The following is an 18,140-nucleotide window of genomic DNA, read 5'->3' as shown; positions in this document are numbered from 1 at the left end:
CTGACTTAGAAATATATCGCCGATCCTTCATCGTCGCTGGGTCAAAATCCTGGAACTCCCTCCCTAACAGCACTGTGGGAGTACCTTCACCACACGGACTGCAGCGGTTCAAGAAGGTGGCTTACCACCACCTTCTCAAGGACAACTAGGGATGGGCAATAAATGCTGCCCTTGCTGGTGACGCCCACATCCCATGAATGGAAAAAAACTCACTGGTGCCAATGGCCCATGTAATACCTTCCTATGAAGCAGAAGTGTGTGTTGGAATGATTGTTCCAGCTTGTCATGAGTCAAACTATGTCCTACTTGATCATTTTGTACACTGCAGTCATTTTGTTTAATTAACCATTTCTATTTTTTAGATTAATAGTTTTAGATTTAAATTCCAGTGTTTTTTTTTGGGCATTCTGTTTTTCAATGCTGTTCTGTGGTATGAAATCCTGCCCATGTAGAGGCAGCTTGGAGAACCAATCAATGCACAGCATAGGTACACATCGGGCACATGAATTGTACTCCCAATGATGCCTACCCCTGGCAGTGATAATCATTTTAAGCACTGCCGCTACACGTTTACTGTTGCTAACTGACGCAATAAGTTTGTGTGCTTCCGTCTTTCCAAAACCTTACGCAATAGAGTGCCACGTTTACTGGAAACATAGAAAACTAGGAGCAGGAGTCAGCCATTCAGCCCCTCGAGCCTGCCCCGCCATTCAGCCCCTCGAGCCTGCCCCGCCATTCAGCCCCTCGAGCCTGCCCCGCCATTCAATACCATCATGGCCGATCATCCATCCCAACACCAAATTCCTGCTCTCTTCCCATACCCCATACCCCCCCCCCCCCCCCCCCCCCCAAATGTCCTTTGTGTCTAGAAATATATCCATCTCCTTCCTAAACACATTCAGTGACCTGGCCTCCACAGCCCTTTGTGGTAGAGAATTCCACAGGCTCACTACCCCCTGAGCAAAGAAATTCCTCCTCATCTCAGTCCCAAATGTTCCACCCTGAGACTGTGACTCCTCATTCCAGACCCCCCAGCCAGGGGAAACATCCCCCCTGCACCCAGTCTGTCCAGCCCTGTCAGAATTCCAGACGTTCCATGTTTCTTGGCACCAGTATTGGGACATGAAGGAACTGTACCTTTGGGACGGGCTCCACCTGAACTGGTCTGGGACCAGGATCCTAGTGGAAAGGATAAATAGGGCGGTCACAAGGACTTTAAACTAATAAATGGGGGGGAGGCTCGGGGGAATTGCCGTACAAACAATAGTTCAAAAACAAACGAAAGGGAAGAGAGTAGAGTAACTGTCAGAAATTGTGCTTTAGGCTGTACAGGTAAAGGGAAAACTAAAAAATGTAAAGCAATTTAAACCAGGAGAGAGAAATAAACATGTGAATAAAGCATCAGAGCTGAAGGACAGGCTAGAGGGTGTGGCCCAAATAAGTGTTCTTTATACAAACACACGGAGTATAAGGAATAAATTGATGAACTGCAGGCACAAATTCAAATTGGAGGGTATGACATGGTAGTCATTACAGAGACATGGCTGCAAGATGGTCAGGACTGGGAACTAAATGTACCAGGTTATAAGGTCCACAGGAAAGATAGGGAAAATGCCAGAGGGGGAGGAGTAGCCTTGGTGATTGAGAGGATATAATGAGAGGTAAGCAGACAGTGGAGACTTTATGGGTAGACTTAAGAAATGGGAAAAGATTTAAGACTGCAGTGGGAGTTGTGTATAGGCTCCCTGGTATCAGCTGTGAAGTGTTGGATTGTGTAAATGCAGAGATTAGACAAGCGTGTAGCAAAGGCAGTGTGGTTTTAATGGGAGATTTTAACTTTCATATAGATTGGGATAAGCAGACTTGCACCTGTCGAAGGCCGTGAATTTCGAGTGTGTCCGGGATAGTTTTCTACAACAATATGTCCTAGCGGCAACAAGGGGGCAAGACATATTAGATTTAATAATGTGCAATGAGCCAGATTTAGTTAACAGCCTAACTGTGTGAACATTTATCCAATAGTGATCATAACATGATTGAATTCAGTGTCGTGTTTGAAAGGGAGAAACGCGAAACAGCTACTAAGATTCTAGATTTCAACGGGATGAGATGGAAACTGCCCACAGTAAGCTGGGCAAACCTGTTAATGGGTAAAATGACAGAAGATCAGTGGGAGATGTTTAAAAAAGAATTAAACGTGATCCAGGACCAGTTTATACTCCTGAGGGGCAAGAGCCCTACTTACCAAAAAAACTAGAGGTAGGGGACAGCATAAAACTAAAGGACAGGGCATACAAAAATGCAAAAAATAGCACAGATCCTAGCGAATGGGAAAGATACAAAGAACAGCAAAGGGTAACAAAACAGAACTACAAAAAGAAAGAGTGCCGTTGAGTGTTTGGGTAAGTGAGAGAGTTAGGGTAAGTGGGGTGGTAGGTGCTGGTTTTGTTTTTCCTGCCAGTCTCAGGATTAGCAGGCAGCGAGGCGAGGCCCAGTCAAGGCAGCTGGAGGCAGCAGCGGGTGTCGAGTCGAGCCGGAGCGGTGAGGTAGCCTAAACGGGCAACATTCCAAAGGGAGGTCAGAATTCAAAAGTGACATCACAGCCAAGCTGGTAGGTGATTGGCTGGTTGGTGAGTACTTTTCCTTCCCTTTTATAAATCTTCATAATGTGGTAAGTTCAATTAAATAGAGGTGTGATATTCATCATTTAGAATCGGGGCAGAGGGTATTTAGAAATAATAATTTTAATTAATTACATAGAATGGGAGAGCAGGTGATGTGTTACTGCTGCAATATGTGGGAGCTGGTGAACACCATTGATGTTCACAGTGATCAGATTTGCTGTAGGTTTTGGCTGCTCGAGGAACTCCGGCTCCGTGTTGATGAGCTGGAATCTGAGCTTCAAACACTGCGATACATCAGGGAAGGGGAGAGTTATCTGGACTCTGTGTTCCAGGAAGTAGTCACACCAATTAGATTAACTAATTCAGATGTATCCCGTGGTCAGGGACAGGAAGGTGTGACCTGAGTGAGGCAGGTACGGGGATCCAGGAGGTAGTGTTGGAGGAGCCGCAGCCCTTGGACAAGAGTCCAACAGGTTCGAGGCTCTTGCTCCCTGTGAGGACGGGAACAGGGACTGCAGGGAGGATGAGCAACCTGGCCACAGCACCGTGGAACGAGGGGCCAGTCAAGTGGGGGGAGTAAAAAGAAATGTTGTAGTGGTATGGGATAGTATCATTAGGGGGATAGATAGGGTTCTTTGCAGCCGAGAGCAAGAGTCCTGAAGGCTGTGTTGCCTGCCCAGTGCCAGGGTTAAGGACATCTCCTCTGGGCTGGAGAGAAACTTGGAGTGGGAAGGGGAGGATCCAGTTGTCATGGTCCATGTTGGTACCAACGACATAGATAGGACAAGGAAAGAGATTCTGCTGAGGGAGTATGAGCAGTTAGGGGCTAAATTTAAAAAGCAGAACCACAAGGGTAATAATCTCTGGATTACTACCTGAGCCACGAGCAAATTTGGCTAGGGTAAATAAAATCAGAGTTAAATGTGTGGCTCAAAGACTGGTGTGGGAGAAATGGGTTTTGCTTCTTGGGACACTGGCACCAGTACTGGGACAGGAGAGAGCTGTTCCGTTGGGACGGACTTCACTTGGCCAGTGCTGGGACTAGAATCCTGGCGAATCAAATAACTAGGGCTGTAGAGAGGGCTTTAAACTAATTAGTGTGGGGGAGGTTTCAAGAGAGCGAAAAATAAAAATGTCAGTGGAGAAGGCAATAGAGCAAGGTAGCAGTGGGGGAATTAAAAACCAGAGCGTGTCAGGAAGGGACAGAATGTATAAAGGTAGAGTAGTAAAAGGGGTAAAAGCAGGAATAAATTGTCACAAAACATATTTAAAAGTTCTTTATCTGAATGCACGCAGCATTCGTAACAAAATAGACGAGTTGACGGTACAAATAACTACACATGAGTATGATCTAGTGGCCATTACAGAAACATGGCTGCAAGGTGACCATGACTGGGAACTAAACATCCAGGGGTATTTGACAATTAGGAAGGACAGGCAGGAAGGAAAGGGAGGTGGGGTGGCTATGTTAATAAAGGATGGAATCACTGCAATAGTGAGTAATGATATTGGGTCAAAGGATCAGGATAGTGAAACAGTTTGGGTGGAGGTAAGGAATAATAAGGGGAAAAAGCCACTAGTGGGCGTAGTCTATAGGCCTCCTAACTATAGTTGCAACTCTGTTGGTCGGAGCATAAATCAGGAAATAGTTGGGGCTTGTAATAAGGGAACAGCTATAATCATGGGAGATTTTAACTTTCATATTGACTGGACAAATCAAATTGGGCAGGGCAACCTTGAGGAAGAGTTCATAGAGTGCATTAGGGATGGGTTCCTTGAGCAGTATGTAACTGAACCAACCAGGGGGCAGGCAAGCTTAGATCTGGTCCTGTGTAATGAGACAGGATTAATAAAAAATGTCCTAGTAAAGGATCCCCTTGGAACGAGTGACCATAACATGGTTGAATTCCAACTTCAGTTGGAGGGTGAGAGTTGGATCTCAAACCAGCGTACTAAGCTTAAATAAAGGAGACTATGAAGGTATGAGAGCAGAGTTGACTAAAGTGGACTGGGAAAATAGATTAAAGTGTAAGACTTTACATGAGCAGTGGTGTACATTCAAGGAGATATTTCACAGCTTTCAAGAAAAATATATTCCAGTGAGGAAAAAGGGGCGTAAAAGAAAAGACAGCCATCCGTGGCTAAGTAAAGTAATAAAAGATAGTATCCGACTGAAAACAATGGCATATAAAGTAGCCAAATCTAGTGGGAGGGTAGAAGATTGGGGAGCATTTAAAAGCCAGCAAAGAATAACTAAAAGATTAATTAAGAAAGGGAAGATAGATTATGAAAGTAAACTAGCAAAAAATATAAAAACAGATAGCAAGAGTTTCTACAGTTATATATAAAAAGAAAAAGGGTGGCTAAAGTGATGTTGGTCCCTTAGAGGACGAGACCAGGAAATTAGTAGTGGGGAACATGGAGATGGCAGAAACGCTGAACAAATATTTTGTATGAGTCTTTACTTTAGAGGACACTAAAAATATCCCAACACTGGACAAACAGGGGGAAACAGGGGGTTATGGGGGGGAGGAGCTAAACAGGATTAAAATCACTAAGGAGGTGGTACTCGGTAAGATAATGGGACTAAAGGCAGATAAATCCCCTGGACCTGATGGCTTACATCCTAGGGTCTTGAGAGAAATAGCGGTAGGGATTGTGGATGCATTGGTGGTAGTTTTCCAAAACTCCCTGGATTCAGGAAAGGTCCCAGCAGATTGGAAAAGGGAGGCAGACGGCAGACAAAAGGCTGGAAACTATAGACCAGTTAGCCTAACATCTGTGGTTGGTAAAATGTTGGAGTCCATTATTAAGGAAGCAGTAAGAGGACATTTGAATAAGCATAATTTAATCGGACAGAGTCAGCATGGTTTTACGAAGGGGAAGTCGTGTTTGACAAATTTGCTCGAATTCTTTGAGGACGTAACAAACGGTGGATAAAGGGGAACCAGTGGATGTGGTGTATATGGACTTCCAAAAGGCATTTGACAAGGTGCCACACACAAGATTACTGCACAAGATAAAAAATCATGGGATTGGGGGCAATGTACTGGCATGGGTGGAGGATTGGCTATCTAATAGACAGTTGGGATAAATGGTTCATTCTCTAGTTGGCAATCAGTAACTAGTGGTGTTCCGCAGGGGTCGGTGCTGGGACCCCAACTCTTTACAATCTATATTAACGATTTGGAGGAAGGGACCGAGTGCAACGTATCCAAGTTTGCCGACGATACAAAGATGGGAGGGAAAGCAGTGAGTGAGGAGGACATAAAAAACCTGCAAAAGGACATAGACAGGCTAAGTGAGTGGGCAAAAATTTGGCAGATGGAATATAATGTTGGAAAGTGTGAGGTTATGCACTTTGGCAGAAAAAATCAAAGAGCAAGTTATTATCTAAATGGAGAGAAACTGCAAAGTGTTACAGTACAAAGGGATCTGGGGATCCTGGTGCATGAAACACAGAAGGTTAGTATGCAGGTACAGCAGGTGATCAGGAAGGCCAATGGAATCTTGGCTTTTATTGCAAGGGGGATGGAGTATAAAAGCAGGGAAGTCTTGCTGCAGTTATACAGGGTACTGGTGAGGCCACACCTGGAATACTGCGTACAGTTTTGGTTTCCATATTTAAGAAAAGATATACTTGCTCTCGAGGCAGTTCAGAGAAGGTTCACTCGGTTGATTCCGGAGATGAGGGGGTTGACTTATGAGGAAAGGTTGAGTAGGTTGGGCCTCTACTCATTGGAATTCAGAAGAATGAGAGGCGATCTTATCGAAACATATAAGATTGTGAGGGGGCTTGATCGGGTGGATGCGGTGAGGATGTTTCCACTGATGGGTGAGACTAGAACTAGGGGGCATAATCTTAGAATAAGTGGCTGCCCTTTCAAAACTGAGATGAGGAGAAACTTCTTCACTCAGGGTGGTAAATCTATGGAATTTACTACCTCAGAGCTGTGGAAGCTGCGACATTAAATAAATTTAAAACGGAGATAGACAGTTTCCTAGCTGATAAGGGAATTAGGGGTTACGGGGAGAGGGCAGGGAAGTGGACGTGTGTCTAAGTTCGGATCAGCCATGATCATATTGAATGGCGGAGCAGGCCCGAGGGGCCGTATGGCCTACTCCTGCTCTTACTTCTTATGTTCTTATGTAAAAGAAACTTGCAAGGATATCAAAAATAAGAATTTTTACACTTGCATTAGGAAAAAGAGATGGTCAGGAGCAATGTTGTTCCCTTAAACTGGAAGTGGTGGTATTGTCAATGACAATGGGGAAATGGCGGACATGTTGAATAATTACTTTGCGTCAGTATTTACAGTAGAGGAAGAGGGTGGCATGCCAGCAATCTCAAAGAAACTAATATTGAATCAGGGACAGGGACTCAATAAAATAACAGTAATGAAGAAAATAATGGCACTAAAGAGTGATGGATCCCCAGATGGTTTCCATCCCAGGGTTTTAAAGGAAGTCGGTGAGCACACTGCAGCTGCCCTAACTATAATCTTCCAAAGTTCTCTTGATTCAGGAACCGTCCCTTTAGATTGGAAAATTGCGCATGTCACTCCATATTTAAGAATGGCAAGAGGGAAACCAGGGAATTCTAGACCAGTTAGCCTAACATCTGTTGTCGGGGAATTGCTCGAGTCTATAGTTGAGGATAGGGTGACTGAACACCTCGCAAATTTTCAATTGATCAGTGAGAGCCAGCATGGATTTGTGAAAGGTAGGTCATGCCTGACCAACCTGATTGAATGTCTATGGATGTTATTTACTGTATATGGACATGCAGAAGACATTTGATACAGTCCCACATAAGAGACTGTTAACTAAGGTAGAAACTCACGGAATTGAGGGCAAATTATTGACCTGGTTAAGAAATTGGCTGAGCGGTAGGGATAATGGGTAAGTACTCAAATTGGCAGGAAGTGACTCGTGGTGTCTCGCAGGGATCTGTCTTTGGGCCTGAACTATTCAGTGTTTATTAATGACTTAGATGATGGCTGAAAGTCATATATCCAAATTTGCCGACAACACATAGATAGGTGGCATTGTAGGCAGTGTAGATGGAAGCATAAAATTACACAGGGATATTAATAGATTAAGTGAATGGGCAAAACTGTGGCAAATGGATTTCAAAGTGAGGTCATCCAGTTTGGACCTAAAAAGGATAGAACAGCTAAAAACAGTGGAGGTCCAAAGAGACTTGGGGGTCCAGGTACATCGATCATTAAAATGTCATGAACAGGTACAGAAAATAATGAAAAAGGCTAATGCAATGCTGGCCTTTATATCTCGAGTACAAAGGGGTAGAAGTTATGCTGCAGCGATACAAACCCTGGTTGGACCACACCTGGAGCACTGTGAGCAGTTCTGGACACCGCACCATAGGAAGGATATATTGGCCTTGGAGGGAGGGCAGCGTAGGTTTACAGAATGATGCCCAGACTTCAAGGGTTAAGTTACGAGGAGAGATTACACAAATTAGGGTTATATTCCCTACAATTTAGAAGGCTAAGGGGTGATCTGATCAAAGTTTTCAGGATATTAAGGGGAACTGATAGGGTAGAGAGAGACACTATTTCCACTGATTGGGGATTCTAGGATGAGGGGCAGTCTAAAAATTAGAGCCAGACCTCTTCAGGAGTGAAATTAGGAAACCCTTCTACACACAGAGTGGTATCACAGAAACCCCACAGTGCAGATAGAGGCCATTTCGGCCCATCGAGCCTGCACCGACACATATCCCACCCGATCCCCGTAACCCCTACACCAACACATATCTCACCCTATCCCCGTAACCCCACGTATTTAATCCCCCCTAACACTAAGGGTCAATTTATCATAGCTAATCAACCTAACCCGCACATCTTTGGACTGTGGGAGGAAACCGGAGCACCCGGAGGAAACCCACGCAAACACGGGGCGAATGTGCAAACTCCACACAAACAGTCGCCCGAGGCTGGATTCGAACCCGGGTCCCTGGCGCTGTGAGGCAACAGTGCTAACCACTATGCCACCGTGCTCTCTTCCATAAATGGCAATTGATGCTAGATCAATTATTAATTTTAAATCAGAGATTGATCGCTTTTTGTGAACTTTAGGGATATGGGGCAAGGGCGGGTATGTGGAGTTGGGTCACAGATCAGCCATGATCTCATTGAATGACAACAAGCTCGAGGGGCTGAATGGCCTCCTTTTTCCTGTGTTCCCAGGACCATTCGGACTACTTGCAGTCTATGTTCTTGTTGCAGGAGAAATACTGTACAAGGTCATTCAAGCGCTTGGTGCGGTCTTGGATTGTCTAAAGTAGGTTCCACCTGCACAGTAATGAGACAAATCAGCCCCACTATATCTGCACGTGTTGGCCCTCGCTTAAGAAAACCTTCCGCTCTGACTATATTCTGTAAGAGGCAGTGGGACACGCTTTACATTACCTTGGTACCAACTGACGCCACGGCCTGTGCTTTGAGGCTCTAGGTTGGCACAAGCTGGCTAAGAATTTTTCTCAGCTTGTCACCGCTCTGCAGCTTGAGCCATGGTGTGAAACCTTGGCACGCAACCGTGCTGCGACTCTGATTGAGAAACCCGTTTTGGTTTTGGCGGGCACCACCAGCCCTGGATCATGTTATAAGGCCTCGGGTGCTGTGCAGTCTCTTGCCACGTTACGCTGCTTCCAGGTGGGCCGTGGATGTTGGACCTTCTCTTCGCCCTACAGCCTGGGGGTAACTCAGTCGTATCAGACCCCTACTTTACTGCTGAGATGGGATTCTGAGCTCCTTACTAGTGTATTACAAGCCGGGGTCTCTGCACACTGTCAAGGAACAAATATGACCCTACAAGGTAGGTAGTCTTTTCCGTTAATTAATGTTGAAATGCATTAACTTTTTTGAAAACTGAAATGAACTTATTGTGCCACTGAAATGAACTTATTGTGCCACAGGTTGTCCATGTACAGATTATCAATTTCATAGAAACATAGAAGATAGGAGCAGGAGTAGACCATTCGGCCCTTCGAGCCTGCTCCGCCATTCAACGAGATCATGGCTGATCATCCAAACCCTAACACCCGGTCCCTACACCGACAGCCATCCCACCCAAGCCCTATCCCCGTAACCCCACGTATTTAATCCCCCCTAACACTAAGGGTCATCATTTTATTAAAAAAAAAAAAAAAAAAAATTTTTAAATCATGGCCAATCAACCTAACCCGCACATCTTTGGACTGTGGGAGGAAACCGGAGCACCCGGAGGAAACCCACGCAAACACGGGGAGAATGTGTAAACTTTCCTTTTTAAACAAGTGCTAAATGGAAAATGACCCCACGTATATGCTTTCAATCTTTTCTGTAGCTCTGGGATCTGGAGTTCCAAGAGTTGGGGCAGAACCAGAGAGACCGCAGTTAATTAAGTAAGTGTCTTTCATTTGTTCAATGTGCCAATTCTGCTAATCCTTTGGGAGGGTTATGGTTAATTAATCTCTGCTGGATCTGCAGCCACATTTGGCTACTGAACAACAGTTACTGCGCTTCTTCAAAAAGCAACAAATTGGCCGTGACTTGCTTTGGGATGTCCTAAAGACGTGATGTAAGAAGTCACACAACACCAGGTTACAGTCGACCTGACGAAGGAGCAGCGCTCCGAAAGCTTGTGATTTCAAATAAAGCTGTTGGACTATAACCTGGTGTTGTGTGACTTCTTACATTTGTCCGCCCCAGTCCAACACTGGCATCTCCACATCATGGAGAGTTTTCCTCTCGCTAGGCCAAAAGTGCGGAGATCAGCTAAAAAATTGGAAGCTGACACTGCTTTTAACAACAGGGAACAGCGATACATTCATGGATATGGACAGCCATAGGATTGGGCATCATGTGGCAGGTGGATCTGAATGAGATGGGACAAGTAGGCAGCCTGGTCAGATCGGTCTCCCCGCTAGAGCCAGTTGTTTAGAGCTCTTAAGACCAGTCTGAAGTGACTTCTGTCCATTTTCACCCCTGGAAGTAGTTTGCCTTGTTACCCCCACGCCCCCACTTTCAATTGTCTGGGTGATCCCAAACATTAGCAGGGGGAAGGTTAATATGCTAAAGTCTTCGCTCATGATGAATTCTCTTCCACTTTTTTAAAATGAAGTATCTTCTTGCGTTAAACCCAGATTGTGACTATTAATCAGTGATGTTGATCATTCTCACTCTAGCTTCAGACAGAATGTGGAGACATTCCGAATATACAGGCACCCCTGTAGATCCAGAGTATCGCAGAATAAGAAACGGCCACTGACTACCTGCAGTAGTCCTGACGTTGTATGTCGTGTATCTCTAGGTCTCAGTAGATTACCAAATCAAAACCTCTGGAGGTTTAAATGATAAAAATCGAAGTTCTGTCCATACATGAGAAACAAATCCTGGAATACAGGAGTGTATATAAAAATGTGCTGTGTCCCCTGTTTGAGTCCTTGCTTTTACTTTCAGGTTCCTTCATTTCTTTTTCTCCACTGTTGCAATCTGAGTCTCAGTAAGTTTGAGTTTTACATTTGTATTCAGACTAAAGGAATGTTGTTTTTGAAATCAGAAAGTGGTCCATTGACAACTTTGACATCGGACGCCCTCTTGGAAAAGGCAAATTTGGAAATGTGTACCTGGCTCGCGAACGGGATTCACAGTTTATCCTGGCACTGAAAGTGCTTTTCAAGTCTCAGCTTGAGAAAGAGAATGTTGAGCATCAACTGCGACGAGAGATTGAAATTCAGTCTCACCTCAAGTAAGTAATGGTCTTTTTTACCCATGCCCACCTCTCTGCTGCTTAGCGGGAAAGTCCTTCCTGGAGAAATAATTTTCACTCCTTATTTCACATGTACTTTTTGGGAATATTTGGGACTTGGAGGTAGCCTTGTGACATGGGTTGGGAGGCAGGAGAGTAATAGGAACAGGAGGAGGCCATTCAGCCGCTCGAGCCTGTTCCGCCATTCAATTCGATCATGGCTGATCTGTATCTTAACTTGATCTTCCCGCTGTGGTTCCATATTTTAATTGGCCCAGCCACGACAGCTTTTTAGGGGTGAGAATTCCAGATTTCCACTCCCCTTTGTGTGAAAAGCTGCTTCCTACCCTGTTGCTCACCATCCCAGGTGCTTGCGATGTTCACTCCTGAATGGCCTCACTCTAATTAAGGTTCGGCCCCCTTGTTCTGGACTCTCCCACCAGAGGAAATAGTTTTTGTTGGATACTGTGCTTTCTGACAATGTACTGTCATTCCAATGTCTTCTTGCATGGCCTCATGCGGAGCGGAGCGCAGGTCATTGTCTGGTGCTTGTATCGCTCTGTCCTCTTCCAAAAGGAAGAGAACTTGCATTAAAAGCTGCACATCACAAAATGTCCCATCTCTTTTGATCAGCCAAAAGCTGATCTAATTCCTCCCACACACAGCTGGGAGAGTCAGGAGACGGGCACTGGAGTCTGGGACAGGTGCATGTGCAGTGAGTGTTGAAACCCATTACTAGGCTGCAGTCTGAGTGTTTCATATTACACTTCAAACAAGCACCAAACCTGTGTCTCTTATCAGTGTACATTGTAAATTCCTTTGTGGACAGAAACAGAAATCACTCCTAGTGGATTCGAATGCTGTCCTTCGGTTCTGGGGCTTGGTTTTGAATCTGGCTCAAATTGATGTCAAAAGTGCCCGTTAGCTGTAGGATCCGAAGTGAATTTGGACAGCTTCATCCTAGTTCCCAGCAGAGACCTCAATAGTCTCATTTGACAACCGCAGTGGTATGAGAAGAAGGAAAATTCACATTGTTGGGGTAGTGGCTTGCTTTTTTTTCTCGGTAGGGTTCCTGTACACTGAGTGTTTCATTGTATCTGAATATGCGAGCCTCCTTTCCCCTAAAATCGTCCAAAAAGTTTTGCCCAAAATACACTCCCCTGAGTAGGTTTGCTTTGCAATCTTGACCGAGTTTGATCCACAGTGAGCTGACCAGTGAATCCCACCTGAGGGCAGAAGGTTCCAGGCGTGTGGTGGTTGGTCGTTTGTTGCCAAGAGCACCCCGTGATACACTACTCTTTAACTTTCAGGCATCCAAACATCTTGAGGCTTTACAACTATTTCTTTGATCGGACAAGAATTTACCTAATGTTAGAATATGCCCCTGGAGGAGAACTGTACAAAGAGCTGCAGAAATCTGGCTGCTTCACTGAACAGAAGACAGCCACTGTGAGTGAGGATCAGTAAATGATATCTGTTCATTGCAAACTGTAAAGTGATGGTTAATTCTGTTCTGGTGTCATTATTTCTATCCTGTGTCATCTTGTGTTTTGCACCTTCTGTAACCTCCATTAACAATGCCGTTTACTCTGTTGCTGGGAGGCGAGCGAGTACCAGTGGTCGGAGGTGACTGACTTCCAATGTCTCCCTGTGAAGTGCCTAACCTGCAGCAGCGTGTTTGAGATTGTAAACCTGGCATGTGAGGAACCATAGGTGCAAATTGCACACTGCTTGTCTGGGCCTGGACTCGTGCTGGCTGCAGCCATCAGCCAGAGATCAGTCGTTGTCTTGTAAATACTGTCCGCAGTATGTGGCCAGTTCCCCAGCTGCCTTGATGTTTGTGAAAAGGGCTGTTTGTTTATTCTGAGTGGTGTGTTCGGGTGATAATACTGGAGGTGGCCTGTTGAACTGCTGAATTGACTGGGATTTCTGTAATTCCTCCACACAGCACATTGTGTCATTGAGATTTTAAATTATAATTTCAATTCTTTATTGGTGATCTCATTCATTCTACTGTCAATCCCTGGTAATTCAAAGTGTTTTCTGTGATTAAAATCCTTGGATTAACTACCAATTTAAATTGAGGAACATAAATAGCATGGGAAAGTGGGAATTTAATGCTTGAAAAATAAATGTGAATTAAGATGAGTGGAGTGTATTGTGCCCAAAATATAATTGCAAAGTCTAACTGGCTTGTTGGATCAGTAAAGTTTGTAACGGTGAGGATGTGCCTGTTATGATGGAGCGAGGAATCTGTTTGGATTACCAGTCGTGCATTGTCCCCTTCCATGGACACAACTTCTGATTGAAGCCCATTACATTCTCTCTAATGCTGTGTTTTAGTCACCAAGTTACTGACTCTCAAATTCAACTCCTTCCATAAATTCTTTTCCATACGGTGGCCCTGATGGTGCCTCTGGACTGCAGTGTTATTTCATTCTTACCAAAGCAAAATACTGCGGATGCTGGAAATCTGAAATAAAACCAGAAAAAGCTGGGAACACTCAGCAGGTCAGGCAGCATCTGTGGCGAGAGAGACAAGAGTTAACGTTTCAGGTCGATGACGCTGCGTTCATTCTTGTCTTTAAAGAGCAGAATGTGGAGTGATGCTGAACCTATTTTTTGTTTGAATACTACAGTACATTTTGGAGCTGGCAGACGCATTGCAGTATTGTCATTTAAAGAAGGTGATTCACAGAGACATCAAACCAGAGAACCTGCTGCTGGGCCTGCGCGGGGAGCTGAAAATAGCTGACTTTGGGTGGTCTGTGCACGCTCCGTCATCAAGGTTTGTGAGAATCTTCATTTGCAGCCACCTGTTTGTAAAAGTCCAGGACCCTTCTGATGGTCGTTGTAATCTCCTGTCTGGGATCGTTGACTCGAGCAGATTGGGTTGAAACTTTGTCTTTAGCTGGAAAAGGACAAATTGAAGGGAGCTTTGGGTACAAAGTTCAGATCTAATAATACAATTGTGAATTAGTCGATCTTTAGTATACTTGTCTATGGAAGTTTTAAAGTGTCTTAAAATGGGCAATATGAAATCCCACCATCGTGACCCCGGAACTTGAATCCATGTTGACTCCTTGTCTAGAGGGGGGTCCTATCTCTAGTTGGCAGCCTATGTCTCTCGCTGTAGATGAGTATAGTCTTAATGCGAGGAGCATTTGTAATAAGGTGGATGAATTGGCTGCGCAAATAGAAGTAAACAAATACGATTTGGTTGGGATTATGGAAACGTGGCTCAAGGAAGGCCAGGACTGGGAACTCAACATCCAGGGGTATTCGATATTCAGGAAAGATAGGCAAAAAGGAAAGGGAGGTGGGGTAGCATTACTGGTTAAAGAAGGGATTAACACAATTGTAATGAAGGATATTAGCTCTGATGAGGTGGAATCTGTATGGGTAGAATTGAGAAATACTAAGGGGAAAAAAACGTTAGTGGGAGTGATTTATAGACCTCCAAACAGTAAGGCGGAGGTTGGGGATGGCATTAAATTGGAAATTAAAGAAGCGTGCAATAAGGGCACAGCAGTCATCATGGGTGACTTTAATCTACATATAGATTGGGCCAACCAAATTAGTAACAATACTGTGGAGGAGGAATTCCTGGAGTGTTTACGGGATGGTTTCCTGGACCAATATGTCGAGGAACCAACCAGAGATCAGGCCATCTTAGACTGGGTATTATGTAATGAGAAAGGATTAATTAGCAATCTTGTTGTACAAGGCCCCTTGGGTCGGAGCGATCATAATATGATCGAATTCTTCATTAAGATGGAGAATGAAGTAGTTGACTCGGAGACTAGGGTCCTCAATTTAAATAAAGGAAACTACGATGGTCTGAGGAGCGAGTTGGGTAGGATTGATTGGGGAATGGCACTCAAAGGGTTGACGGTGGATAGGCAATGGCAAACATTCAAAGACCGAATGGATGAACTACAGAATTTGTTCATCCCAGTTTGGCATAAAAATTAAACAAAAAAGGTGACCCAACCGTGGCTAACAAGGGAAATTAGGGATAGCATAAGGTCCAAGGAGGGCATATAAATTGGCCAGAAAAAGCAATAATCCTGAGGATTGGGAGCAGTTTAGGATTCAACAAAGGAGGACAAAGGGATTAATTAAGAAAGGGAAAATAGAATATGAGAGTAAGCTTTCAGGGAACATAAAAACTGACTGTAAAAGCTTTTATAGATATGTGAAGAGAAAAAGATTGGTGAAGTCAAACGTAGGTCCCTTGCAGTCAGAATCGGGGGAAATTATAACGGGGAACAAAGAAATGGAAGATCAACTAAATACATATTTTGGTTCTGTCTTCACAAAGGAGGACACAAATAACCTCCCAGAGATGCCGGGGAACATAGGGTCTGATGAAAGGGTGGAACTGAAAGAAATCAGTATTTGCAGGGAAATGGTGTTAGGAAAATTGATGGGACTGAAGGCTGATAAATCCCCAGGGCCTGATAATCTACATCCCAGGGTACTTAAGGAAGTGGCCCTAGAAATAGTAGATGCATTGCTGGTCATCTTCCAGAACTCGATAGACTCTGGAACGGTACCCATGGATTGGCAGGTAGCTAATGTTACCCCACTATTCAAAAAAGATGGTAGAGAAAAGGCGGGGAATTATAGACCGGTAAGCTTGACATCAGTAGTGGGGAAAATGCTAGAGTCCATTATAAAAGATGTAATAGCAGAGCACTTGGAAAGCAGTGACAGGATCGGACAAAGTCAACATGGATTTACAAAAGGTAAATCATGCTTGACTAATCTACTGGAATTTTTTGAGGATGTAACTGGTAAAATAGATGAGGGCGAACCAGTGGATGTGGTGTAATTGGACTTTCAGAAGGCTTTCGATAAGGTCCTGCATAAGAGATTAGCGTGCAAAATTAAGGCACATGGGATTGGGGGCAAGGTATTGACTTGGATAGAGAACTGGCTGGCAGACAGAAAGCAAAGAGTTGGAATAAACGGGTCATTTTCCGAGTGGCAGGCAGTGACTAGTGGGGTACCGCAAGGATCGGTCCTAGGACCCCAGCTGTTCGCAATATATATTAATGATCTGGACAAGGGAATTGGATGTAATATCTCCAAATTTGCAGACGACACAAAGCTGGGTGGGAGAGTATGCTGTGAGGAGGATGTCGTGAAACTCCAGTACGATTTGGACAGGTTGGGTGATTGGGCAGAAACATGGCAAATGCACTATAATGTGGATAAATGTGAGGTTATCCACTTTGGTGGCAAAAACAGGAAGGCAGATTATTATTTGAATGGCAATAGATTGGGAGAAGGGGAAGTGCAACGAGACCTGGGTGTCCTTGTGCACCAGTCGATGAAGGTAAGCATGCAGGTGCAGCAGGCAGTTAAGGCAAATGGTATGTTGGCCTTCATAGCGAGAGGGTTCGAGTACAAGAATAAGGATGTCTTGCTGCAGTTGTACAGGGCCTTGGTAAGACCACACCTTGAGTATTGTGTGCAGTTTTGGTCGCCTTACCTGAGGAAGGACGTTCTTGCCATGGAAGGAGTGCAGCGAAGATTCACCAGGCTGATACCTGGGATGGCAGGAATGACGTATGAGGAGAAAGTGTGTCGATTGGGCTTATACTCACTGGAGTTTAGAAGATTGAGAGGGGATCTCATCGAAACCTATAAAATTCTGTCAGGCCTGGACAGACTAGATGCAGGAAGGATGTTTCTGATGGCCGGGGAGTCCAGAACCAGGGGTCATAGTCTAAGGATAAGGGGTAAGCCATTTAGGACTGAAATGAGGAGGAATTTATTCACCCAGAGAGTGGTGAACCTGTGGAATTCTCTGCCACAGAGGGCGGTGGAGGCCAGTTCATTAAGTATATTCAAGAAAGAGTTGGATATATTTCTTAAGGCTAAAGGGATCAAGGAATATGGGGAGAAGGCAGGGACAGGGTACTGAATTTGGATGATCAGCCATGATCTCATTGAATGGCGGAGCAGGCTCGAAGGGCTGAATGGCCTACTCCTATCTTCTATGTTTAGTTTGACCTTCAGCGTGGCCACTAAACGGTGAATCAAGGGGCTCATGGGGTTGGAGGTAATATGTTAGCATGGATAGTGGATAATAACGACAACAACAACAACTTCTATTTATATAGTACCTTTAATGTAGTAAACGTCCCAAGGTGCTTCACCGGTATTATAAGACAAAAAAAATTGACACTAAGCCACATAAGGAGAAATTAGGGCAGATGACCAAATGCTTGGTCAAAGAGGTAGGTTTTAAGGAGTGTCTTAAAGGAGGAAAGAGCTGTAGAGGCAGAGAGTTTTAGGGAAGGAATTCCAGAGCTTGGGGCCCAGACCGCTGAAGGCACGGCCACCAATGTTTGAGGGCAGAATTGGAGGAGCGCAGCTATTTCAGGATGGGGAAGGAGGCGGCTGGAGGAGATTAGATAGGGAGGAGCGAGGCTATGGAGTGATTTGAAAACGAGGATAAGAATTTTAAAATTGAGCTGTCTAACCAGGAGCCAATATAGGTCAGTAGGCACAGGGGTGATGGGTGAACGAGCATTGCGGCGAGTTAGAACACGGGCAGCAGAATTTTAGATGACCTCCAGTTTACGTAGGGTAGAACGTGGGAGGCCAGCCAGGAGTGCGTTCGAATAGTCAAGTCTCGAGGTTACAAAGGCATGGATGAGGGTTTCAGCAGCGGATGAGCTGAGGAAGGGGCGGAGACGGGCGATGCTGAGGAGGTGGAAATGGGCGGTCTTGGTTATGGTGCGGATA

At 44.7% G+C, this 18,140-nt stretch overlaps 1 protein-coding gene across 1 annotated transcript in view; it reads left to right on the top strand.

Moving 5' to 3' along the window:
* Positions 1 to 18,140, top strand: part of LOC147101997 (aurora kinase C-like) — a 29,010-nt gene that overhangs the window by 2,961 nt on the left and 7,909 nt on the right. Inside the window, exons 3-6 of the mRNA XM_085964130.1 lie at positions 9,975 to 10,032; positions 11,190 to 11,378; positions 12,689 to 12,827; positions 14,018 to 14,166. Of these exons, the coding sequence (XP_085820256.1) occupies positions 9,975 to 10,032; positions 11,190 to 11,378; positions 12,689 to 12,827; positions 14,018 to 14,166 (535 nt within the window). The remainder of the gene's footprint in view (positions 1 to 9,974; positions 10,033 to 11,189; positions 11,379 to 12,688; positions 12,828 to 14,017; positions 14,167 to 18,140) is intronic.

This window comes from Somniosus microcephalus, chromosome 22 (genome assembly GCF_052327205.1).
Source record: "Somniosus microcephalus isolate GS21.2 chromosome 22, FLI_Smic_1.0, whole genome shotgun sequence".
Lineage (NCBI taxonomy): Eukaryota > Metazoa > Chordata > Chondrichthyes > Squaliformes > Somniosidae > Somniosus > Somniosus microcephalus.
This window is presented reverse-complemented; position numbering and strand designations above follow the sequence as displayed.